This window comes from Palaemon carinicauda, chromosome 18 (assembly GCF_036898095.1).
Source record: "Palaemon carinicauda isolate YSFRI2023 chromosome 18, ASM3689809v2, whole genome shotgun sequence".
Classification (NCBI taxonomy): Eukaryota; Metazoa; Arthropoda; class Malacostraca; order Decapoda; family Palaemonidae; genus Palaemon; species Palaemon carinicauda.
In genome coordinates this window covers 93597519-93624163 of record NC_090742.1, presented here as the reverse complement: position 1 = coordinate 93624163, position 26645 = coordinate 93597519, and the positions used below count along the sequence as shown (strand labels likewise).

Sequence of the window (26645 nt, the reverse complement as noted above, 5' to 3'; positions counted from 1 at the left end):
CCACTCAACATGGCTTGATTGTGACTCAGTGTAACTTTCTGAGAGGGATCTCTTTATCTAAGGTTAGACAAAAAGACCACCCGACATTTTGTAGTCTCTCTCTCAAGCTTGAAAACTCCCAGGTGACCCATGAAACTGTGACAAGGATTCTCCAACAAAAACTGTTCCAAATTCTCTATTCTTTCTATGATGCCTAACTCCTGTTGTTCTTTGAAATATTGATCCATCATATTTAAGTAATCCGGAATCTTTATGGTGAATTTCTTTAGATTAGACTTCAAAATTTGAGTTGCCAAATGGCGATTTTTGCCCAATAAATGTTTTACCTTATCATTCCAAATTAAGGGCATAACTAGTCTGCCGTCAGCATTCCGAGTTGTGTTACTGAGAACATAGTCAACAATTTTATCATTGTTCTCGACATAATCTTCTGGAATATTGACATCATCAAAATTCAATGTTTTCGAACATATGTTGTCGAGAACTTCTTTGCTGGCTCTCTCAAATTCAGAGTCTATAATTTCTCCATTATGATCAAGTACCACAAAATTAGCTCCAACTTTTGTATAATTGTTTGTCAGGGAAGCATTGAAGACATTACCCATGTCCTTAACTTCTTCACATAGTATAGATAAAATATTAGAGCATGAAATACAGGCAACTGTGTCCTGACAATTCTTCAAATGTATCAAATTATGACTCATTTGATCCAGATTTCCTATGAGCATAATACCCAACGGAGTTACCGAGTACACAGAAGGTATATTATCCACTAATTCACCAAAATGAACAGTATTTTCCTTTAGGCAATATGCAGAATTCGACCCTAAAATGAAATCTACGTCCATAATTTCATCCTTTCCATTCAACAGATATTTATCAGCCACAATATAGCCCTTTTCAATAAAACCCTGAACAACAGATGTCAAACCAGGTAGTTTTAAACATGTTTTAATGGATGGTACACTCATAGCCTCCAATTCACATAATCTGTCCCCAATCATCATAGACACTTTATAAGAACACGCATTGTACAATCGGGAAGAATTAAATCCATTTACTCTTAACGTAATATTTGATTTAACAATTGGTAAATTTTCCCTAACAGCACACTCTTCCGTTATGAAATTTGATTGACATCCCCCATCTCGCAAACAACGGATGCGATTTCCATTAAGAAGGTCACAAGAAAAGGTGGGTAGAATTGCAAGACTACAATAATTTACCATCATAACATCCTTTGAGGCTTCAGCAAAAGTTATACTCGAACCATCTTTTACTTCTACCTTATCTGACTTTGGAGGCTTATCTTTACCCTTCTTTGCCAAACCATTACTATCATTTGTGTGTTCTTTCCTTATATTACTCACACACAAAAACGTGAAATGAAAAGAACCACAAAAACAACGTCTGGCAAAATAGAAATTGCACTTATCTGAAGAGTGATCCAACCGAGCACATTTTATACAAGCTTTAAGTTTCTTCAGCCTATCGAGCTTTGATTTAGGGTCCGGATATTCACTACATTTATGAACTGGATGGTCACCATTATCACAAAGAGAATGTTTGAATACATTAGCATTATCTTTCCGTAACTTTACGTTAGATGCTAAACTTGTGGTGGGGGTTGATTGACAATCTACTTTGGCTGCTAAACCAACAGCTGAATTAGAGGGACATGGTCTGTGTTTGGATCTATAATCAACTCGTTTCTGTAATTCCATATATCTCTCACTCTCCGCAAAGAACTTACTCTTTATCTGATCCAAAGAAGGGTTAGTTTCATTTGTAATTTGCACAAGCTGATCTTGAAATTTTTTGTTTAGTCCCTTCCATGAAAAATACTGTACTACGTCATCAACAGAGATACTCAAACTTTTAATAGAGTCTTGTATAGAATTAATATTACCAATATACTCAAATGGATCAGATGAAAAATCCAACTTCAACTCTGTCATACGCTGCAATACATTAAACTTACGAACTGAAGGAGACGCAAGTGCTTGTAAGAGTAAATCCTTTGCAATAGTATAAGACTGTTGTACACTATCCAATGAATTAATCAAATGTGACGCTCTTTCGGAAATCTGCGGTTTTAATAGCAAAAACTTGTCAAAGTCTGAATAATTATACCGCTGTACAACATCTTCAAACTGACTTAAAAACTTTGTTAAATCTTCACAATCTTGGCTAAAGAAAGTAGGCAAAGGAGCCTCAGGACTTTTAAGCCTACCACTATTACAACATGGCGATTGTGATACAGAAACTCTAGTTAAATTATATAAACACCGATTTATTTTGTCGTCATAAGAACTACTCTCATTAATTTCCCTTTTGTTCTCAGCAACAGCTTTGGCTTCGTCCGAAGCAATATCTTCCCATTTCAAATCTCTAATGATAACATCCAATCTGGAAAGTTCATCTTTAACTCTGTTTAATTTGATTTCAAGAATCTTTCTTTCATCTTCCGATTTACCAGACAAACTTGAAAGGTCATTAAAAATAATATTCACTAGTTCTCTAAAATTCCCTCGTGAACTAATGTGATATTTAAGTTTATGAGACATTTTGGCACAAAACACAGATACTGCTCACAAAGAAATAAGTGTTACAAATATATACTTTCAAAAATTCACGAATGCTAAACAAATCACAGCACGGCCGGTAATAACTAACAATATCGCACGTAAATAATCGAATGCATTAAGAAATTGCCAAACAAGTAATAAAACTAAACACCAAAACAATGCACAGTGAAATGAAAAATTATTACCACCTTAAATGAAATACCAATAATTCACCAAACAATTCGTAATAAGAAAAATAATTCAATTAGCAAGTTACGACACCGAATGAGGCCACGGAAACGGCAACAGCAGCTTTCCAGCGTGCCCACCCGGGGCGCCATTTGAATAAACTTCTGGGATATAATAAAATATATAGTTCTAAAATGACTATATTTAACAATATATCTGATCGTTTACATAGTTAAATAATGAAAAGCAGTAAGCTGAGTTGCCGTTCCGAAGTCCTCCAGATTATTCAACCAATCAAATTATCAAATGGTCGTATGCAGTAATATTCTCTTCACCATATATCCCTTTATTCAACACTGACCTGAAATTTAGGAAAACATACACTGTAAAAGGATATAAAACAGCATCTAACCCAACGCCAAAAAATTACCCTTAAGAAAGTTCGAGCTATATAAAGAAAACAACTTGACAAATAACAAGCCAAGCACGATAATCAACTCGAATTTATATTAAAGGTGAAACAGTAAAAATTGCGTTTAAAGTTGATAAAATACACCAAATACAGTATAATTTAAAATATTCAAGGTCAAATTATATTAAATATTAATAGCAGACACGCTGGCTGCCACAATTCATGAATGGAATTTTTAACCGTTATAAATAAAAGTATACTGAGCGTGCATAATCACCAAGTTACTCACATCTTATATCAGCCCGGTAGGAATAAAGCTGCACTTTAATGGACGAGGTGGTGTGGTAGTCTCAGGGGTTCAAACTTCCGATATACGGAATAATACCAGGTTGCCGTCTCCATGAGCCCCATCGATGTCGCACTTATATATTACTTTGAGTTCATGAGGTTAAATAAATCCAAATCCAGAGCGAAGATAATTTCCGGATAAAACCAGAGGATCGTCGATCGGCCGGATATATATAATGATGGATCGACAAACCTCTCTCCACTCTGCCTCACGTTGAACTGATCTACCAGAACAAAAGAACTGGAACAGACTTCTGTTTTCTTTAATTTAAACACTCAATTGGTGATCTCGGTAGTTACTAGCTAACTAGATTGTAAGTAACTGTGACAACAAGCTCAGTTTGGATTCCTCTAAAATAACAGATCACGAATTGTGTATTTGGCAAATTAAATAAATATAAAGCAATTTTCATTTTCACACCTAAGTAATGGAAGTATTTAATTAATATGCAAATAAAAAATGAAATTCCTTTTCATTTTCCACACTCCAGGGGAAGGGTTCAATAAAACAACGTTATTGAAAGATTACAAAAATTAAGCACAAAAATGTAAAGAAATTGTTACTGCAATACCCAGCCAAATATATACAAAATATACATTTCCACAGAACTAAATTATTCATTAAGCATATTTTTAGTTCTGCTTTCACTTTCCATGGCGGCTTTCCGTCGCACCTTATTTACAATCTGAAAAGAGTCATCAGTAATAACAGATATCCCAGACTGATCAGAATTTACATGTATTTCATTTACACTTAAAATTGGAATCAAAGAGCTTACATGACGCTTTACTAATTCGCGAGTTCTACCTTTCAATAAAATTGCATTAGTTGTCTCCCCAATAGTGTTTATTACTGTATCCTTCACCACCGCCATTGGATAATTAAAGGGTTTACAATTTTCTTCTTTTATCAATACAATATCACCTTGATGAAGTGGTTTATGCGTAACAGGTTTGTATCTACTCTTAACGTTGACCGCTTGCTTCATTAAATGAGCCAAAAATTCCTTATTATAGGTTTCAGTCAGAGCCTTTCGTACATTTTTCAATTTATTATAGCTCTCTTTAATGTGCAATAGTGGCTCCTTATTTGCAATCCATTCAGAATCCATTTCTGGGTCTGGCTGCAAAGAGGGGATAAGATTAAGAGAGATCCTATCATAACCATAGATAAGTCTTTCAGGAGTTATCGGGTCTGGAATAAAGTCATTACTTTCATCTCTCAATCCTTCAACAAATGCAACAGGTCTACGATTGACTTGATAAATTGTTTGAGCAACAATGAACTCAAAATCTCTGTATTCCAACACGTAATTTTTAATAGAGCCATGAATTAGTTGCTTCACCATTTTAACACAAACTTCAACTAAACCTCCCAAAGGATGACAACCCTTGAAATATTGTTCAAATGTGGTAGACTTCACATTATTTTCTCCAAAATATGCTTGAGTATCAGAATCCCTCAAGAAATCAGTCATTATATTTGCTCCAGCTACCAATGATGAACCTAAATCTGATAAGCACAATTCAGGAATGCCATATTCATAAGTATGGATCTGGAAGGCTCTCAAGAATTCTACAGTACTAAGATCAAAACATATCTTCAAATTTATTGCTCTCGACCATAAACAAGTGATGCACAAAATGCAGACCTTAATTTTCTTCTGTTGATATTTCACCTGAAAGTATCCCAAGTGATCAATAAAAATATATTTAAATGGAATGTTAGGGGGTTCCAGTCTAAATTCTCTGTATGGTGATTGATTAAGTTTAATAGTTCTCTGTTTCACCTTGCGACAAGTAATACACTCCTTCAATACACGTTTTACAACAGAGAAGTAGTGCGGTACACAATACTGCTTTCTTAATTCGGTTAAAATTACATAGCAACCTGAATGGGATAATGCACAATGTAAACTTAAAATTATCAATCTCACAAGCTCACTGTGCTTTGACAACAATATGGGATAACGAATACTTTCATCACACTTCCAACGAGAAAATTTACTCCTAACTCTCAATAAACCAGTCCTATCAGGATAAACATTAAGTTATTTAACTAGGTTGGGGATATTCCCAACATTCTTGCACTTACTTGAAAAATACTTTTTCACATCTGCAAAGTGAATGTCTTTGTCAACTCTCAGGATTTGAGTAATAGCCTCTGTGTACAAATTTGTTGAGGTTACTTTCATATGAGCGTATTTAACCTTATCCCTTTTATATAGTCTACCTTTTAGAATGTGAACAAACTTTAAAACTAATCTATGCACGGAAACCAGTTTGTAGAAATCAGGATATTTCTGTGGAGATATTAAATGCTCATTAACTTTAGCTATAGACGTGTCATGCATTACCTGATAGTTTTGTGCTTCCAGGGCTGAAAGGTCAGGTTTTGCCAAAGGATTTGGAACCTGAATATTCAAAATATCATCTCTGCTGATCTGCATATCCATATTAGAACACACTTAAAAATTTAGGTCCTGAAAAATAATTGGACTTTATAAGAGTTCTATATGAAACAGGTCTGGTAATTTGATCAGCTGTGTTTTCAATACCTGAAACAAATCCATAAATAATAGGATGAATTTCACAAAGTCTGCTTATGTGTTCCAACCGATTAAGAATTAATATACTTTTTTTACTTTGCTTCTCAAGCTTATGAACATGAGAATTAATCCAAGCAAGAGAAACTAGACTGTCAAAATATAGCTTCAATTCTACTATATCTAATGGCATAACACAAGCAGGGCCTACCAGATCTTTATAAAGGTCAATTAATACTTCCGAGCCCAATACAATAGACTGAAATTCTAATGAAGGAATTCCCTTAGCTGAAAGCGCTTTGTTGACAATTCTGTTTTTGGCAAGTACAAAACTAACTTCCAAAGAATCAATCTCTTGAATATAAACAGTAGTACCATATATATCTTTACTGCTATCAGTAAAGGCTACCAATCTATACTGACTATTCCTTCTTCCCACAGACCTTTGAATCTTTATTTCAGGAGATGCATTGACTTGTCTACAAATGTTTTTCCATTCCCTCAAAAGGCTAGCATCAAGTTTCATATCCCAATCAAATGAGCCATCACACTGCAACTTGTGCAAAAACAATCTAGCTCTATTTAGAATTGGTCCTGTAAATCCAAACACATCATAGTTTGCAGCAATGGATTTTAATACTTTCCTCTTATTATCTGCTCCGATATCCAACTGCAAATGTCGGGTTCTTAAAGTATCATCTAAACGATTCCATACCATTCCCAAAAGCTTAACTTCTGTTGAGGTTTTCTTAGATTCATTTTCATAAATTTTATCCTGTAGTTCCTTATCGTTAGTGACAAACTGCTGCAGAAAAAATTTATAAGGTTCAAATATGTTTTTAAGATTATCAAATGCCCACTGATGTTCTTCTTTAGTATTGGAGGTAATGCTACCATTATCCATATAGATTAGGGAGTAGATGTGTCTCTTAAGTTCCTTAATTTCTTTAGAATCCATATCAGTATCAATCATAAGGATTTTGTACAGACCAAGCAAAAGCAAACAAGGTGAGCAAACTAAGCCAAAGGGCAATCTCAAATTTCTATATCCAACAAGAGTATAATCTTTCCGAGCCATATTTTTGAACCACAAAAACAGCAGCTTGTTTGAATCCAAAGGGGTCAAGCAAATATTTAGAAAGGCTTTCTTTACATCAAAACATAGCAATTTAGTATCAAAGCGTAAGTTCAAAAGAGCAGTGGTTATCTTTTGATTGATGCAAGGTCCACTCAACATGGCTTGATTGTGACTCAGTGTAACTTTCTGAGAGGGATCTCTTTATCTAAGGTTAGACAAAAAGACCACCCGACATTTTGTAGTCTCTCAAGCTTGAAAACTCCCAGGTGACCCATGAAACTGTGACAAGGATTCTCCAACAAAAACTGTTCCAAATTCTCTATTCTTTCTATGATGCCTAACTCCTGTTGTTCTTTGAAATATTGATCCATCATATTTAAGTAATCCGTATTCTTTATGGTGAATTTTCTTTAGATTAGACTTCAAAATTTGAGTTGCCAAATGGCGATTTTTGCCCAATAAATGTTTTACCTTATTATTCCAAATTAAGGGCATAACTAGTCTGCCGTCAGCATTCCGAGTTGTGTTACTGAGAACATAGTCAACAATTTTATCATTGTTCTCGACATAATCTTCTGGAATATTGACATCATCAAAATTCAATGTTTTCGAACATAAGTTGTCGAGAACTTCTTTGCTGGCTCTCTCAAATTCAGAGTCTATAATTTCTCCATTATGATCAAGTACCACAAAATTAGCTCCAACTTCTGTATAATTGTTTGTCAGGGAAGCATTGAAGACATTACCCATGTCCTTAACTTCTTCACATAGTATAGATAAAATATTAGAGCATGAAATACAGGCAACTGTGTCCTGACAATTCTTCAAATGTATCAAATTATGACTCATTTGATCCAGATTTCCTATGAGCATAATACCCAACGGAGTTACCGAGTACACAGAAGGTATATTACCCTCTAAGTCACCAAAATGAACAGTATTTCCCTTTAGGCAATATGCAGAATTCGACCCTAAAATGAAATCTACGTCCATAATTTCATCCTTTCCATTCAACATATTTATCAGCCACAGTATAGCCCTTTTCAATAGAACTCTGAACAACAGATGTCAAACAAGGTAGTTTTAAACATGTTTTAATGGATGGTACACTCATAGCCTCCAATTCACATAATCTGTCCCCAATCATCATAGACACTTTATAAGAACACGCATTGTACAATCGAGAAGAATTAAATCCATTTACTCTTAACGTAATATTTGATTTAACAATTGGTAAATTTTCCCTAACAGCACACTCTTCCGTTATGAAATTTGATTGACATCCCCCATCTCGCAAACAACGGATGCGATTTCCATTAAGAAGGTCACAAGAAAAGGTGGGTAGAATTGCAAGACTACAATCATTTACCATCATAACATCCCTTGAAGCTTCAGCAAAAGTTATACTCTAACTCTTATCTTTTACTTCTACCTTATCTGACTTTGGAGGCTTATCTTTACCCTTCTTTTCCAAGCCATTACTATCATTTGTGTGTTCTTTCCTTATATTACTCTCACACAAAAAAGTGAAATGAAAAGAACCACAAAAACAACGTCAGGCAAAATAGAAATTGCACTTATCTGAAGAGTGATCCAACCGAGCACATTTTATACAAGCTTTAAGTCTCTTCAGCCTATCGAGCTTTGATTTAGGGTCCGGATATTTACTACATTTATGAACTGGATAGTCACCATTATCACAAAGAGAACAATGTTTGAATACATTAGCATTATCTTTCCGTAACTTTACGTTAGATGCTAAACTTGTGGTGGGGGTTGATTGACAATCTACTTTGGCTGCTAAACCAACAGCTGAATTAGAGGGACATGGTCTGTGTTTGGATCTATAATCAACTCTTTTCTGTACTTCCATATATCTCTCACTCGCCTCAAAGAACTTACTCATTATCTGATCCAAAGAAGGGTTAGTTTCATTTGTAATTTGCACAAGCTGATCTTGAAATTTTTTGTTTAGTCCCTTCCATGAAAAATACTGTACTACGTCATCAACAGAGATACTCAAACTTTTAATAGAGTCTTGTATAGAATTAATATTACCAATATACTCAAATGGATCAGATGAAAAATCCAACTTCAACTCTGTCATACGCTGCAATACATTAAACTTACGAACTGAAGGAGACGCAAGTGCTTGTGAGAGTAAATCCTTTGCAATAGTATAAGACTGTTGTACACTATCCAATGAATTAGTCAAATGTGACGCTCTACCGGAAATCTGCTGTTTTTTTATAGCAAAAACTTGTCAAAGTCTGAATAATTATACCGCTGTACAACATCTTTAAACTAACTTAAAAACTTTGTTAAATCTTCACCATCTTGGCTACAGAAAGTAGGCAAAGGAGCCTCAGGACTTTTAAGCCTACCACTATTACAACATGGCGATTGTGATACAGAAACTCTAGTTAAATGATATAAACACCGATTTATTTTGTCGTCATAAGAACTACTCTCATTAATTTCCCTTTTGTTTTCAGCAACAGCTTTGGCTTCGTCTGAAGCAATATCTTCCCATTTCAAATCTCTAATGATAACATCCAATCTGGAAAGTTCATCTTTAACTCTGTTTAATTTTATTTCAAGAATCTTTCTTCCATCTTCCGATTTACCAGACAAACTTGAAAGGTCATTAAAAATAATATTCACTAGTTCTCTAAAATTCCCTCGTGAACTAATGTGATATTTAAGTTTATGAGACATTTTGGCACAAAACACAGATACTGCTCACAAAGAAATAAGTGTTACAAATATATACTTTCAAAAAATCACGAATGCTAAAAAAATCACAGCACGGCCGGTAATAACTAACAATATCGCACGTAAATAATCGAATGCATTAAGAAATTGCCAAACAAGCAATAAAACTAAACACCAAAACAACGCACAGTAAAATGAAAAATTATTACCACCTTAAATGAAATACCAATAATTCACCAAACAATTCGTAATAAGAAAAATAATTCAATTAGCAAGTTACGACACCGAATGAGGCCACGGAAACGGCAACAGCAGCTTTCCAGCGTGCCCACCCGGGGCGCCATTTGAATAAACTTCTGGGATATAATAAAATATATAGTTCTAAAATGACTATATTTAACAATATATCTGATCGTTTACATAGTTAAATAATGGAAAGCAGTAAGCTGAGTTGCCGTTCCGAAGTCCTCCAGAATATTCAACCACTCAAATTATCAAATGGTCGTATGCAGTAATATTCTTTTCACCATATATCCCTTTATTCAACACTGACCTGAAATTTATGAAAACATACACTGTAAAAGGATATAAAACAGCATCTAACACAACGCAAAAAAATTACCCTTAAGAAAATTCGAGCTATATAAAGAAAACAACTTGACAAATAACAAGCCAAGCACGATAATCTACTCTAATTTATATTAAAGGTGAAACAGTAAAAATTGCGTTTAAAGTTGATAAAATACACCAAATACAGTATAATTTAAAATATTCAAGGTCAAATTATATTAAATATTAATAGCAGACACGCTGGCTGCCACAATTCATGAATGGAATTTTTAACCGTTATAAATTAAAGTATACTGAGCGTGCATAATCACCAAGTTACTCACATCTTATATCAGCCCGGCAGGAATAAAGCTGCACTTTAATGGACGAGGTGGTGTGGTAGTCTCAGGGGTTCAAACTTCCGATATACGGAATAATACCAGGTTGCCGTCTCCATGAGCCCCATCGATGTCGCACTTGTATATTACTTTGAGTTCATGAGGTTAAATAAATCCAAATCCAGAGCGAAGATAATTTCCGGATAAAACCAGAGGATCGTCGATCGGCCGGATATATATAATGATGGATCGACAAACCTCTCTCCACTCTGCCTCACGTTGAACTGATCTACCAGAACAAAAGAACTGGAACAAACTTCTGTTTTCTTTAATGTAAACACTCAATTGGTGATCTCGGTAGTTTACTAGCTAACTAGATTGTAAGTAACTGTGACAACAAGCTCAGTTTAGATTCCTCTAAAATAACAGAGATCACGAATTGTGTATTTGGCAAATTAAATAAATATAAAGCAATTTTCATTTTCACACCTAAGTAATGGAAGTATTTAATTAATATGCAAATAAAAAATGAAATTCCTTTTCATTTTCCACACTCCAGGGGAAGGGTTCAATAAAACAACGTTATTGAACGATTACAAAAATTAAGCACAAAAATGTAAAGAAATTTTTACTGCAATACCCAGCCAAATATATACAAAATATACATTTCCACAGAACTGAATTATTCATTAACCCATTTCTTCCCAAATTTTTTTTTCTTTGGATTTCAAATTTTTACACTAAATCTAGTTCATAAGGATCCAAAATCAGTAGAATACATAATTTTTTTCAGCTGCATTCATTGTACAATGAATAATGGAGTGTGACATATATGTCACGCTAGGCAGTAACGAGTACATTTGGGGGAAATATGAAAAATTCTGTTCTATTTTGAAAGGTTTATTGTTTGCTGTTATATAAGTGACATAACTAAATACAAAAGAAGTCTACTGTTTTCATACATGAACTACCGTAGTCACAACCACCAAATGAATGGAATTTGAAAATTACAATAAAAAAACAAGCCAAAAGAAATAGTCATTGTATTAAATCTTGCACTTAGAATCAAAACAAAGATTAAATTGCCAGTTCAAAATGCTAACATAAAATAATCAACTTTTCATTGCAACTGATACATCATGTGGCACATCATTGAAGTCTATTTTGTGTGAAATGCTAAATTGCAAGACAAACACAGACCTACATCACACTTATTACACTGACTGGAAGGAGATTTGCTACACAGATTTCCAGCACATCTACGTCTTTTCTTGTTTGGGGTCTCTATCAGGTAGTGTTCTATTCCATCAAAACGAATGTCACCAAGAACTCTCTTACAACCTGTTTCCCCCTGGGAAGGTCTCCCAGGCCCTTTAGGAGGGATCCCATATCTCTTCAGATAGCTTTCAGCAATCTGTTCTTTGAAATCTAGCTGAGGTAAACATCCACCTGACTTTTTATGAAGAATCCAAGCATTTTGCACTGATACATCTAATAACCAGGTAAAAATACACCACCACCACTTCTTACCCCCTAATAGATACTCTATAATTATTCACATTCTGGTCTTGACGGTCAGTTCCACCCATGTGGTTATTGTATTCTCGAATAACTAATGGGCAGTCAACTTCAATATTTTTTTTCTCTTTTTGAGAGTATCTTTTCACCTTACTAAGGGGTTCCCTTCCATGAGCAGTTGATGCAATGGTGACAACCGAATTATCCATCCATCTGCATAATGAAATGTTATTTGCCTTATCTATGATGAAGTCTGATGTTCCCCTTTTTTCTTTTTTCATCTCAGAAACTGCTTTCAAAGGGCATTTTTTCAGCCTATTGTCTCTTATTGTTCCCGTAGCAGTATAGTTTTGCTCACTCAGGTGTTGGAGAAGAGGAAAAGAGGTAAAAAGGTTATCAAAGTAATAGCTGTATGGGAGTTGTATTTTATCATCTGGCAATGACTTTATATTTTTCTGAACAGTGGCTCCACGTTTGCCAAACGCTTTCTCCTCATATGAATTACCTTCATATGTTTTACCTTGGTATAAGTCAAAGCTTACTAAATAGCCTGCATCAGTATTCAGGCACCAAACTTTATAACCAAAGCGTATTGGTTTGTTTCGAATACACTGCTTGCATCCATGGCGGCCAAAATATTCAACCATTGCCTCATGAGATAGATGCTGCTCTGGTTAAAAATGAGACAAAAATCGAGTGGAAAGTAGCCTTATCAGGGGATGGAGTTTAGCATATTTATCTGAATCATCAAGATTAGTATTATATGCTAAATGTATGAACTGCATTATTTTATCAAATCTGTTCCTTCTCATTGCAGAATACACTGCCTCATTTCTAGTCACTGGAGAATTCTTCCAGTAAAGTCTCCGTGATGGAACTGGAACAATGCCAGATAAAAGTAATATGCCAAGGAAAACCTTTAGTTCTTTTTCATTTGTTGAGAAGGAAATTTCTCCCTTGTAACGAGCATAAAGAGCTGGCTGTTCTATTATCAATCTGAAAACTTCCTCATCAAAAAACAATTCGAATAATTCACATGGTGATAAGTTCCGGTATTGACTGTAATTTGCCTCAGGAAAAATTGGTTTTGAAGAAAATGTTGCCTTTCTAGTCCACTTTGGAGTTTTGAAGCAATAACTAGAGTCATCATAGTTCTCCAAGTCCTCTCCTAAATTTCCAAGCCGAACTCCATTTGGAAGAGCTGCTTCACCTGCAGCATCTAATTGTTTACCAGAGAGATTATCAATTAGACCACCTTGATCTTCATCAGCAGAATCTTCGTCAGTCAGACCATCATCAGCACGCTCAATAAAAACATCTGCAGCAATATCTTCTTTCTCTAACTCTGCTAGTATTTCATTGACAGTCAGAGACCTGAAAAAATAATAAAAACGTGTTATCTCTGGATTAAATTTAACAAAGTAACTTATTAATGAGTTGAAATAACTAGTGTAGTAAAGTAAAGTAAAAGAAAGAAAATGAAGCCATAGAATGTTTTATATCACTAGAAAGATATTACTCTCAGTTTACATACAGTAAAATAGAAAAAGGCATAAATGTCCCTGTATCATCCTAGCGTAACATATATGTCACAGAAAATATAAAATGCACTGCTGCCAATATTATAAATCTTAGATATTCATTATTAGCACAGAAATTTCTCTATAGCCATATTTCAAGTATTTTATCAAAAAACAATACAATATATCTAATGAAAATGGCAAAATAATACTCACTTTTTGCCTGAACTCATTTTCACACCGGAGCAAAACCAGCACTTCTGCACAGAACGGTGTCACTCCCTTGAATGAACTTCTATTCCTGTAAAAACTTGTATGCAAGTAGATACATGTATTAACTCTCACACACAGGACCTCTCATGAAACAAGTTTCAACATGTAAACGTGTGGTGTAAGTTAACTGAACATATGTTTTACGTAACATATATGTCACGCTAGTTAAGCATATTTTTAGTTCTGCTTTCACTTTCCATGGCAGCTTTCCGTCGCACCTTATTTACAATCTGAAAAGAGTCATCAGTAATAACAGATATCCCAGACTGATCAGAATTTACATGCATTTCATTTACACTTAAAATTGGAATCAAAGAGCTTACATGACGCTTTACTAATTCGCGAGTTCTACCTTTCAATAAAATTGCATTAGTTGTCTCCCCAATAGTGTTTATTACTGTCTCCTTCACCACCGCCATTGGATAATTAAAGGGTTTACAATTTTCTTTTATCAATACAATATCACCTGGATGAAGTGGTTTATGCGTAACAGGTTTGTATCTACTCTTAACGTTGACCGCTTGCTTCATTAAATGAGCCAAAAATTCCTTATTATAGGTTTCAGTCAGAGCCTTTCGTACATTTTTCAATTTATTATAGCTCTCTTTAATGTGCAATAGTGGCTCCTTATTTGCAATCCATTCAGAATCCATTTCTGGGTCTGGCTGCAAAGAGGGGATAAGATTAAGAGAGATCCTATCATAACCATAGATAAGTCTTTCAGGAGTTATCGGGTCTGGAATAAAGTCATTACTTTCATCTCTCAATCCTTCAACAAATGCAACAGGTCTACGATTGACTTGATAAATTGTTTGAGCAACAATGAACTCAAAATCTCTGTATTCCAACACGTAATTTTTAATAGAGCCATGAATTAGTTGCTTCACCATTTTAACACAAACTTCAACTAAACCTCCCAAAGGATGACAACCCTTGAAATATTGTTCAAATGTGGTAGACTTCACATTATTTTCTCCAAAATATGCTTGAGTATCAGAATCCCTCAAGAAATCAGTCATTATATTTGCTCCAGCTACCAATGATGAACCTAAATCTGATAAGCACAATTCAGGAATGCCATATTCATAAGTATGGATCTGGAAGGCTCTCAAGAATTCTACAGTACTAAGATCAAAACATATCTTCAAATTTATTGCTCTCGACCATAAACAAGTGATGCACAAAATGCAGACCTTAATTTTCTTCTGTTGATATTTTACCTGAAAATATCCCAAGTGATCAATAAAAATATATTTAAATGGAATGTTAGGGGGTTCCAGTCTAAATTCTCTGTATGGTGATTGAATAAGTTTAATAGTTCTCTGTTTCACCTTGCTACAAGTAATACACTCCTTCAATACACGTTTTACAAAAGAGAAGTAGTGCGGTACACAATACTGCTTTCTTAATTCGGTTAAAATTACATAGCAACCTGAATGGGATAATGCACAATGTAAACTTAAAATTATCAATCTCACAAACTCACTGTGCTTTGACAACAATATGGGATAACGAATACTTTCATCACACTTCCAACGAGAATATTTACTCCTAACTCTCAATAAACCAGTCCTATCAGGATAAACATTAAGTTGATTAACTAGGTTGGGGATCTTCCCAACATTCTTGCACTTACTTGAAAAATACTTTTTCACATCTGCAAAGTGAATGTCTTGGTCAACTTTCAGGATTTGAGTAATAGCCTGTGTACAAATTTGTTGAGGTTACTTTCATATGAGCGTATTTAACCTTATCCCTTTTATACATTCTACCTTTTAGAATGTGAACAAACTTTAAAACTAATCTATGCACGGAAACCAGTTTGTAGAAATCAGAATATTTCTGTGGCGATATTAAATGCTCATTAACTTTAGCTATAGACGTGCCATGCATCACCTGATAGTTGTGTACTTCCAGGGCTGAAAGGTCAGGTTTTGCCAAAGGATTTGGAACCTGAATATTCAAAATATCATCTCTGCTGATCTGCATATCCATATTAGAACACACTTTTAAAAATTTAGGTCCTGAAAAATAATTGGACTTTATAAGAGTTCTATATGAAACAGGTCTGGTAATTTGATCAGCTGGGTTTTCAATACCTGAAACAAATCCATAAATAATAGGATGAATTTCACAAAGTCTGCTTATGTGTTCCAACCGATTAAGAATTAATATACTATTTTTACTTTGCTTCTCAAGCTTATGAACATGAGAATTAATCCAAGCAAGAGAAACTAGACTCAGAATATAGCTTCAATTCTACTATATCTAATGGCGTAACACAAGCAGGGCCTACCAGATCTTTATAAAGGTCAATTAATACTTCCGAGCCCAATACAATAGACTGAAATTCTAATGAAAGAATTCCCTTAGCTGAAAGTACTTTGTTGACAATTCTGTTTCTGGCAAGTACAAAACTAACTTCCAAAGAATCAATCTCTTGAATATAAACAGTAGTACCATATATATCTTTACTGCTATCAGTAAAGGCTACCAATCTATACTGACTATTCCTTCTTCCCACAAACCTTTGAATCTTTATTTCAGGAGATGCATTGACTTGTCTACAAATGTTTTTCCATTCCCTCAAAAGGCTAGCATCAAGTTTCATATCCCAATCAAATGAGCCATCACACTGCAACTTGTGCAAAAACAATCTAGCTCTATTTAGAATTGGTCCTGTAAATCCAAACACATCATAGTGTGCAGCAATGGATTTTAATACTTTCCTCTTATTATCTGCTCCGATATCCAACTGCAAATGTCGGGTTCTTAAAGTATCATCTAAACGATTCCATACCATTCCCAAAAGCTTAACTTCTGTTGAGGTTTTCTTAGATTCATTTTCATCAATTTTATCCTGTAGTTCCTTATCGTTAGTGACAAACTGCTGCAGAAAAAATTTATAAGGTTCAAATATGTTTTTAAGATTATCAAATGCCCACTGAAGTTCTTCTTTAGTATTGGAGGTAATGCTACCATTATCCATATAGATTAGGGAGTAGATGTGTCTCTTAAGTTCCTTAATTTCTTTAGAATCCATATCAGTATCAATCATAAGGATTTTGTACAGACCAAGCAAAAGCAAACAAGGTGAGCAAACTAAGCCAAAGGGCAATCTCAAATTTCTATATCCAACAAGAGTATAATCTTTCCGAGCCATATTTTTGAACCACAAAAACAGCAGCTTGTTTGAATCCAAAGGGGTCAAGCAAATATTTAGAAAAGCTTTCTTTACATCAAAACATAGCAATTTAGTATCAAAGCGTAAGTTCAAAAGAGCAGTGGTTATCTTTTGATTGATGCAAGGTCCACTCAACATGGCTTGATTGTGACTCAGTGTAACTTTCTGAGAGGGATCTCTTTATCTAAGGTTAGACAAAAAGACCACCCGACATTTTGTAGTCTCTCTCTCAAGCTTGAAAACTCCCAGGTGACCCATGAAACTGTGACAAGGATTCTCCAACAAAAACTGTTCCAAATTCTCTATTCTTTCTATGATGCCTAACTCCTGTTGTTCTTTGAAATATTGATCCATCATATTTAAGTAATCCGGAATCTTTATGGTGAATTTCTTTAGATTAGACTTCAAAATTTGAGTTGCCAAATGGCGATTTTTGCCCAATAAATGTTTTACCTTATCATTCCAAATTAAGGCCATAACTAGTCTGCCGTCAGCATTCCGAGTTGTGTTACTGAGAACATAGTCAACAATTTTATCATTGTTCTCGACATAATCTTCTGGAATATTGACATCATCAAAATTCAATGTTTTCGAACATAAGTTGTCGAGAACTTCTTTGCTGGCTCTCTCAAATTCAGAGTCTATAATTTCTCCATTATGATCAAGTACCACAAAATTAGCTCCAACTTCTGTATAATTGTTTGTCAGGGAAGCATTGAAGACATTACCCATGTCCTTAACTTCTTCACATAGTATAGATAAAATATTAGAGCATGAAATACAGGCAACTGTGTCCTGACAATTCTTCAAATGTATCAAATTATGACTCATTTGATCCAGATTTCCTATGAGCATAATACCCAACGGAGTTACCGAGTACACAGAAGGTATATTACCCTCTAATTCACCAAAATGAACAGTATTTTCCTTTAGGCAATATGCAGAATTCGACCCTAAAATGAAATCTACGTCCATAATTTCATCCTTTCCATTCAACAGATATTTATCAGCCACAGTATAGCCCTTTTCAATAAAACCCTGAACAACAGATGTCAAACCAGGTAGTTTTAAACATGTTTTAATGGATGGTACACTCATAGCCTCCAATTCACATAATCTGTCCCCAATCATCATAGACACTTTATAAGAACACGCATTGTACAATCGGGAAGAATTAAATCCATTTACTCTTAACGTAATATTTGATTTAACAATTGGTAAATTTTCCCTAACAGCACACTCTTCCGTTATGAAATTTGATTGACATCCCCCATCTCGCAAACAACGGATGCGATTTCCATTAAGAAGGTCATAAGAAAAGGTGGGTAGAATTGCAAGACTACAATCATTTACCATCATAACATCCCTTGAGGCTTCAGCAAAAGTTATACTCGAACTCTTATCTTTTACTTCTACCTTATCTGACTATGGAGGCTTATCTTTACCCTTCTTTGCCAAACCATTACTATCATTTGTGTGTTCTTTCCTTATATTACTCACACACAAAAACGTGAAATGAAAAGAACCACAAAAACAACGTCTGGCAAAATAGAAATCGCACTTATCTGAAGAGTGATCCAACCGAGCACATTTTATACAAGCTTTAAGTTTCTTCAGCCTATCGAGCTTTGATTTAGGGTCCGGATATTTACTACATTTATGAACTGGATGGTCACCATTATCACAAAGAGAACAGTGTTTGAATGCATTAGCATTATCTTTCCGTAACTTTACGTTAGATGCTAAACTTGTGGTGGGGGTTGATTGACAATCTACTTTGGCTGCTAAACCAACAGCTGAATTAGAGGGACATGGTCTGTGTTTGGATCTATAATCAACTCGTTTCTGTACTTCCATATATCTCTCACTCGCCTCAAAGAACTTACTCATTACCTGATCCAAAGAAGGGTTAGTTTCATTTGTAATTTGCACAAGCTGATCTTGAAATTTTTTGTTTAGTCCCTTCCATGAAAAATACTGTACTACGTCATCAACAGAGATACTCAAACTTTTAATAGAGTCTTGTATAGAATTAATATTACCAATATACTCAAATGGATCAGATGAAAAATCCAACTTCAACTCTGTCATACGCTGCAATACATTAAACTTACGAACTGAAGGAGACGCAAGTGCTTGTAAGAGTAAATCTTTTGCAATAGTATAAGACTGTTGTACACTATCCAATGAATTAATCAAATGTGACGCTCTACCGGAAATCTGCTGTTTTAATAGCAAAAACTTGTCAAAGTCTGAATAATTTTACCGCTATACAACATCTTCAAACTGACTTAAAAACTTTGTTAAATCTTCACCATCTTGGCTAAAGAAAGTAGGCAAAGGAGCCTCAGGACTTTTAAGCCTACCACTATTACAACATGGCGATTGTGATACAGAAACTCTAGTTAAATGATATAAACACCGATTTATTTTGCCGTCATAAGAACTACTTTCATTAATTTCCCTTTTGTTTTCAGCAACAGCTTTGGCTTCGTCTGAAGCAATATCTTCCCATTTCAAATCTCTAATGATAACATCCAATCTGGAAAGTTCATCTTTAACTCTGTTTAATTTGATTTCAAGAATCTTTCTTCCATCTTCCGATTTACCAGACAAACTTGAAAGGTCATTAAAAATAATATTCACTAGTCCTCTAAAATTCCCTCGTGAACTAATGTGATATTTAAGTTTATGAGACATTTTGGCACAAAACACAGATACTGCTCACAAAGAAATAAGTGTTACAAATATATACTTTCAAAAAATCACGAATGCTAAAAAAATCACAGCACGGCTGGTAATAACTAACAATATCGCACATAAATAATCGAATGCATTAAGAAATTGCCAAACAAGCAATAAAACTAAACACCAAAACAACGCACAGTAAAATGAAAAATTATTACCACCTTAAATGAAATACCAATAATTCACCAAACAATTCGTAATAAGAAAAATAATTCAATTAGCAAGTTACGACACCGAATGAGGCCACGGAAACGGCAACAGCAGCTTTCCAGCGTGCCCACCCGGGGATGCCATTTGAATAAACTTCTGGGATATAATGAAATATATAGTTCTAAAATGACTATATTTAACAATATATCTGATCGTTTACATAGTTAAATAATGGAAAGCAGTAAGCTGAGTTGCCGTTCCGAAGTCCTCCAGAATATTCAACCACTCAAATTATCAAATGGTCGTATGCAGTAATATTCTCTTCACCATATATCCCTTTATTCAACACTGACCTGAAATTTATGAAAACATACACTGTAAAAGGATATAAAACAGCATCTAACCCAACGCAAAAAAATTACCCTTAAGAAAATTCGAGCTACATAAAGAAAACAACTTGACAAATAACAAGCCAAGCACGATAATCTACTCGAATTTATATTAAAGGTGAAACAGTAAAAATTGCGTTTAAAGTTGATAAAATACACCAAATACAGTATAATTTAAAATGTTCAAGGTCAAATTATATGAAATATTAATAGCAGACACGCTGGCTGCCACAATTCATGAATGGAATTGTTAACCGTTATAAATTAAAGTATACTGAGCGTGCATAATCACCAAGTAACTCACATCTTATATCAGTCCGGCAGGAATAAAGCTGCACTTTAATGGACGAGGTGGTGTGGTAGTCTCAGGGGTTCAAACTTCCGATATACGGAATAATACCAGGTTGCCGTCTCCATGAGCCCCATCGATGTCGCACTTATATATTACTTTGAGTTCATGAGGTTAAATAAATCCAAATCCAGAGCGAAGATAATTTCCGGATAAAACCATAGGATCGTTGATCGGCCGGATATATATAATGATGGATCGACAAACCTCTCTCCACTCTGCCTCACGTTGAACTGATCTACCAGAACAAAAAAACTGGAACAGACTTCTGTTTTCTTTATTGTAAACACTCAATTGGTGATCTCAGTAGTTTACTAGCTAACTAGATTGTAAGTAACTGTGACAACAAGCTCAGTTTAGATTCCTCTAAAATAACAGAGATCACGAATTGTGTATTTGGCAAATTAAATAAATATAAAGCAATTTTCATTTTCACACCTAAGTAATGGAAGTATTTAATTAATATGCAAATAAAAAATGAAATTCATTTTCATTTTCCACATGAAGGGGTGGAAGTGGTAAGTAAGAAAAGAGGTAAGAATGGAATGGGTAAGGATATGAATTCAAGTGTTTAATATGATTCATTATATTCTAATGGAGAAAAAGGAAACAAGAAGGGATTAGGCAGTGAAGATAGTAGTGAGAATGAAGGTGAGGAAGTATGTAAGACAGTGTTTATGCGAGAGGTACCTAGGTTTGAGAGGTTTAATGAGCATAGTAGAAGAGATGTATATGACTTTTTAGGGAATATGATAGGTTCTGTCAGGCTAAGTATGGTGATAGTAAAAGAGTTTGGGCAAGGGAGTTAGGAGAATATTTGACAGGGGGCTTGTTGACGATGTATGGTGTGAAAATGAGTGTAGGGAGTGTTCAATATGGAAGTGTAAAAAAAGAGACTAATTGAACAGGTAACACGTATGAAAGGGAGTGTTAGGTATAAGCCTAAGAATGATTTTATTGAAGCACAGATGAATGTAGGAGAAGCAATATCAATGTATTCATGTACGGGGATGAAGGCATAACTGAGAATAAGTAATTAATAAAGTTTTTGGGTACTGTACCTGAGAATGTTGCCAAGTTTGTTAATTTGAGAAGGAAGGAGAAAATGAGGTGGACGAAGGATATGTTAACATAGGATGATATTTTATAGATAGTTGAGGATTACAAGTTAGATAGATGTATGAAAGAAAGTACATATGTGCATGTGATAACTAGAATGGAGGAAAGTGGGCCAGAATTTTATAATTTTAGAGATGCTGTTACGATGGGGCCGATAAGGATAGCTAATAGTGTAGTAGATAGGAGTGTTAGGACGAGTAATGTGGGAATCAATGTACGGACAAATGAAGGGTTTAGGCAAGGGAATCAAGTTTGGAGAGATAGGAGTACTAGTGTGCCGCGAGATAGGTCAGATTGTTGTATCCGTGAAGAAAAGTGTTATAGGTGTGGGAAAGTAGGACACAAAAAGAATGAGTGTAGAAGGGCATTAGGAGCACGTTTCGGGTGTAGTGATGTGGCGGGATGTTGCAATAACAACCCCCACACCCTTGAATCACACTAAACAGACAAATGTCTCCTCTGCACAAACTTTCCCCTTACTTTATCATAAACTGGACTCTTAGACTGAAGGGAAACAAAAACAAAACATATCCTTAGAACTATATTTCTTAAAACTAAAATAATCAATACCAAAAACCATCCAAAATCAAAATGAACAGTTAAAACTCATCAAAAACTTGACGCTAAATATATAATTAACAAAAAAAAAACCTTTCCGCAATCAAATTAATCCTAACAAAACCTAAAACTAACCGCAACCCAAACATAAAAACACAAAACACACACACACACACACACACACACATATATATATATATATATATATATATATATATATATATATATATATATATATATATATATATATATATATATATATATATATATATATATATATATATTACGAGTTCACCAACACCAAAATTTGTATGTTTATATAGGTTATTTGCAACACAGTCGTTCACAAACTGCCGAAATTCACGGCACAACCATCAATCTGTGATTAACAGGTTAAACTGTGTGGCAAGTTGCCACCACTGCCTCCCTAATTGGGGTCCTGGATGACGTCATCATCCTCATCATCATCATTATCATCATCATCATCAATAACAGCAATCGAAGTTCATTCGGTTCGGGTCATAAACAATAATCTAAATCAGAGTAGCCGTATCAACTTTCTTATTATTAGCCAGGTCGTCAACAATTAATCCAGGTAAACAAAAACTTTCCAAAGGAGGAATCACGGCCTGCAGAAATAAAAAAGAAAAACACTTACGAACACTTCTAGCTTACTAAACTATCGCACTATAATCAAAGATAAATAATAAATTGTTCCTATCATTCACAATCACGACAAGCAAAGATAAACAGAACTGTACTTACTTTTTAAATAAATAAACACTTCCACGCTGGTAAAGGAACATAATAATCCAGTATTCACACCAGCCTCTGGCTGCCGTCAAAATCAAAATAAGCATTCACCCAAGACGTTCACCACTGTCGTAACCTAGCTAAAAACATAAACAAACAATCTCATTTATACCAACAGTCTTTCTCACAACAAACAATCGATACACTAACTACACATCTCTCTCTCTCTCTCTCTCTCTCTCTCTCTCTCTCTCTCTCTCTCTCTCTCTCTCTCTCTCTCTCTCTCTCTCTCTCAGGATTTGGCAAACCAAAAAATAAATAAAAATAAAACAAAAATTAATCCTCCACAGTGAGACAGGACATCGTATTGATGAGTGTAAGAAAGAGAAAGTGGTTAAGTGTTTTAGGTGTGGTATTACTGGGCATACAGCGAGTGGATGTAGGAATAATCATACAAATGTGATTTGCGGCAATTGTGGTCAGATTGGACATTGTGCAAGGATGAATAGGGAACAGCGTGCTCAGTGTAGTGAATGTGGTGTAGATGGACATATAGCTAGGGTTTGTAGGAAGAAGGGACTAAGTCAGCCTGGATGTTCGGGAAACTAGGTAGTCAGAGGGTTCAGCTGGGTGAGTTGTCCTGTGTGTATGTGTGTGTGTGTGTGTGTGTGTGTGTGTGTGTGGAGGGAATAGGATTGATATTCGTGAGAATGGGATGGATAATTGGTTGGAAATGAGTGCGTATGAACCCAGTATGCATGAGAAGTTAGGGTTGTAAAATAGACAATTATTGTTAGTTGAATATAGGAAAAAGAATTGTTTGAAATTTTTTAGTGAGGTTAAAACGCAAGGTAAATTTATAGGTATAGGTTGGAATCCGAAAAGACGTGTCAAGGATGTAAATTTACAGGTGAGTATAGAAGATAAATGTGTTAATACAGATGAATCATGGCTCATTATGAATAATACCATAGTGTGTGTGGTTTTCCCTTATATTATGTAAAAAAAGTATGATGAATGCGAGAATGAGAGAGTGGAGAAGTATAAGTAGTATGAATGATTATTTTATTAAAGTAGAAAATAGTTTTGATGAAATGGATGAATTGTTGACGGAAATAAGTGAGATTTTAGGGCCAAATGATAGGGAGGTAGATGGGATAGTGCATAATATATTAGATGATAGGAGTATAGATAGAAAATGAAATAAGACAATGAATGATAGCGATATGGAAGAAGTGAATGAGAGAGTATATGAAGGCCCAGTTACTCGAAACAGAGGTCCTGTTCCCGACTGCGACTGGGTTATGAAAAAAGAAATCAGGTAAGTGTTGTGTAAGAAGGATTTGGCAAAGTAAAGGGGGAGGAATGTGGAGGATTCATTTTTTTGTCATTCTATTTTTGTCTTGTTTGCCAAATAAAGAGAGAGAGAGAGAGAGAGAGAGAGAGAGAGAGAGAGAGAGAGAGAGAGAGAGAGAGAGAGAGAGAGAGAGAGAGAGGTAGTTAGTGTAATGATTGTTTATGAGAATGACTGTAAGTATAATTGAGGTTTTGTTCATTTCTTAGCTAGCTTAGGACAGTGGTGAATGTCTTGGGAGAATGTTCTTTTTTATTTGACTGCAGCTAGAGGCAGTTGTGTGAATAATGGATATTATTACTAGTTTTTTCACCAGCGTGGAAGTGCTTATTTATTTCAACAATCGCACTTCCTCCTTGTCCTTTATTTTGAGTTTTTTTTTTTTTATAATGAGAGCAGTTATTGTGGTAAGGCTAGTGAACTGGAGCGGACACGATTATGGATTTGGAAAGCCTTGTACTGACAGATAGACACGATTATAACGATCTTTGATCTCTATTAATCATTGATTGGGATCATTCCTGGTGGATTGATGATGTTTTTTATTTAAATGCTCCATGATTTACACTGCAGTGTTCTTATTGGCCCAAGAGTCAGCCGTGACTGTGGTTTAGACATCTCGGCCTAGAGTGCGGCGACGTGATGCCAGTATCCACCTATATCCAGTATATTTGTCTATATTCTGTTTTGATAGGTTGCGGATATTTATTTTATGTATTAATGTTAAGTTGTTGTTTTTTTTTCTAATGTATTAGGATTAAGAAACAGTTTTAAGGTTATGTTTTATCTTTATTTTCCTTCTGTGCAAGAGTCTAGCTGTAAGATTACGATGGTAGATAGTTTGTTTTGAGGAGACTATTGTCAGTTAGTTAGATTCAAGGGTGTGGGGGGTTGCTTTTGTTTACATCACGCCACAAAGTAACGTGGAATACAAATGAAAACCGATTCAATATTGCTAGGAGTATATGAAATCAAATTTTTTTAAAAGCAAAAAGAAAAATAAACAAGCATCTAGTCTCCCAAATATTTATTGGTTTCTCTCTTAATTTTTCCTAATTTTTTAAGGCGTTGTCCTTTTCTTACAATTGTTTTGGGCACTTCACAGCGCTTTTCCATTAGATGGAAACTGCTTAGGCGATATAATGAAAACCTATTTCCTGTTTCAACGCTCGTTAAGAATAAATAGCCTATTATGACAATATATTCTTTCGTACTATTTAACCTATGCTACAAACTTATCTCACCGTCAAATCGTACATTTTCTGGTTTTCTTTATGAAATAATAGGATTCTATAGCCAAAAAGAAATAAAGATTATTCCCATAAAAAAACTACTTTACAGAAGAGGATTCAATAAATGATTACGTTGAGGAGTATTATACGTGTGTATTTAAATATATTTGTACACATGTATGATTTATCTTTGTGTATATTCTACACAATGGTTAGCTTTTGAATCGGAAAATAAACTTATTAATTGACTGTAAAAATGCAGTCGAAGCATACGCAAAAAGAAGAAATGGGTGAATATTGTTCATGGAAAGAAGTTTTGTTGGTGAATCTACAGCAGCTGAGTCTGATAACATGATCTAGAGACCATTTCATCATGAGGGATCACCTCCAATCACTTTGAATTTCAAAGTGAAGGAAGTTTTATCTCTTCAGGTTTCGTTAAGTACACAGTTTTTTTTTCTGTGGCTTTGGTTATCTATAATAACTGGGATCATCTTTATTCTCATCTTGTAGCATATTTTCACCTTTTAATCACAAAAAACATTAATTATGAATAGAATAAAAAAAAACTAAAGGTATAATTGAAAAAGAAGAAGTAAAAACACAGTGAATTACTAAACGTGAAACATAAGTACGATGAGAATTCTTATACAAAATTCTAATGAAGTTTTCTAGTCATAAGTGAGAACATTGGTAGATATGTAATAATTAAAATAGTTAATATTACATGTTTAAAACACATGACGTAATATGTCA

General features: G+C 34.6%; 4 protein-coding genes across 4 annotated transcripts; all 4 read right to left on the bottom strand.

Moving 5' to 3' along the window:
* Positions 1-53: 53 nt before the first annotated feature.
* Positions 54-2567, bottom strand: LOC137657436 (uncharacterized). The gene has a single exon (XM_068391773.1). The coding sequence runs from the start codon at positions 2565-2567 to the stop codon at positions 54-56; it is 2514 nt and encodes an 837-aa protein (XP_068247874.1).
* Positions 2568-4130: 1563 nt separating this feature from the next.
* LOC137657435 (uncharacterized) lies at positions 4131-5972 on the bottom strand. Its single transcript, XM_068391771.1, has 2 exons — positions 5612-5972; positions 4131-5407 (listed from the first exon to the last, which is right to left on the bottom strand). Exons 1-2 carry the CDS (start codon positions 5970-5972, stop codon positions 4131-4133), a joined length of 1638 nt encoding a protein of 545 aa, XP_068247872.1.
* An 8242-nt stretch (positions 5973-14214) lies between these two features.
* Positions 14215-16048, bottom strand: LOC137657434 (uncharacterized). Its single transcript, XM_068391770.1, has 3 exons — positions 15950-16048; positions 15690-15756; positions 14215-15485 (listed from the first exon to the last, which is right to left on the bottom strand). The coding sequence occupies exons 1-3, from the start codon at positions 16046-16048 to the stop codon at positions 14215-14217; spliced, it is 1437 nt and encodes a 478-aa protein (XP_068247871.1).
* A 220-nt stretch (positions 16049-16268) lies between these two features.
* LOC137657433 (uncharacterized) lies at positions 16269-17216 on the bottom strand. The gene has a single exon (XM_068391769.1). The coding sequence runs from the start codon at positions 17214-17216 to the stop codon at positions 16269-16271; it is 948 nt and encodes a 315-aa protein (XP_068247870.1).
* Between the last annotated feature and the right edge of the window lie 9429 nt (positions 17217-26645).

Excerpts from the sequence above, each read along its gene's own strand:
- LOC137657436 (XM_068391773.1), bottom strand. The coding sequence starts at position 2,567 with ATGTCTCATAAACTTAAATATCACATTAGTTCACGAGGGAATTTTAGA.
- LOC137657435 (XM_068391771.1), bottom strand. The coding sequence starts at position 5,972 with ATGGATATGCAGATCAGCAGAGATGATATTTTGAATATTCAGGTTCCA. Across the intron at positions 5,408-5,611 it reads TGTGAAAAAGTATTTTTCAA|GTTGCTATGTAATTTTAACC; the intron begins GTAAGTGCAAGA and ends TATCCCATTCAG.
- LOC137657434 (XM_068391770.1), bottom strand. The coding sequence starts at position 16,048 with ATGGATATGCAGATCAGCAGAGATGATATTTTGAATATTCAGGTTCCA. Across the intron at positions 15,757-15,949 it reads TGGAAGTACACAACTATCAG|GCTATTACTCAAATCCTGAA; the intron begins GTGATGCATGGC and ends ATTTGTACACAG. Across the intron at positions 15,486-15,689 it reads TGTGAAAAAGTATTTTTCAA|GTTGCTATGTAATTTTAACC; the intron begins GTAAGTGCAAGA and ends TATCCCATTCAG.
- LOC137657433 (XM_068391769.1), bottom strand. The coding sequence starts at position 17,216 with ATGGCTCGGAAAGATTATACTCTTGTTGGATATAGAAATTTGAGATTG.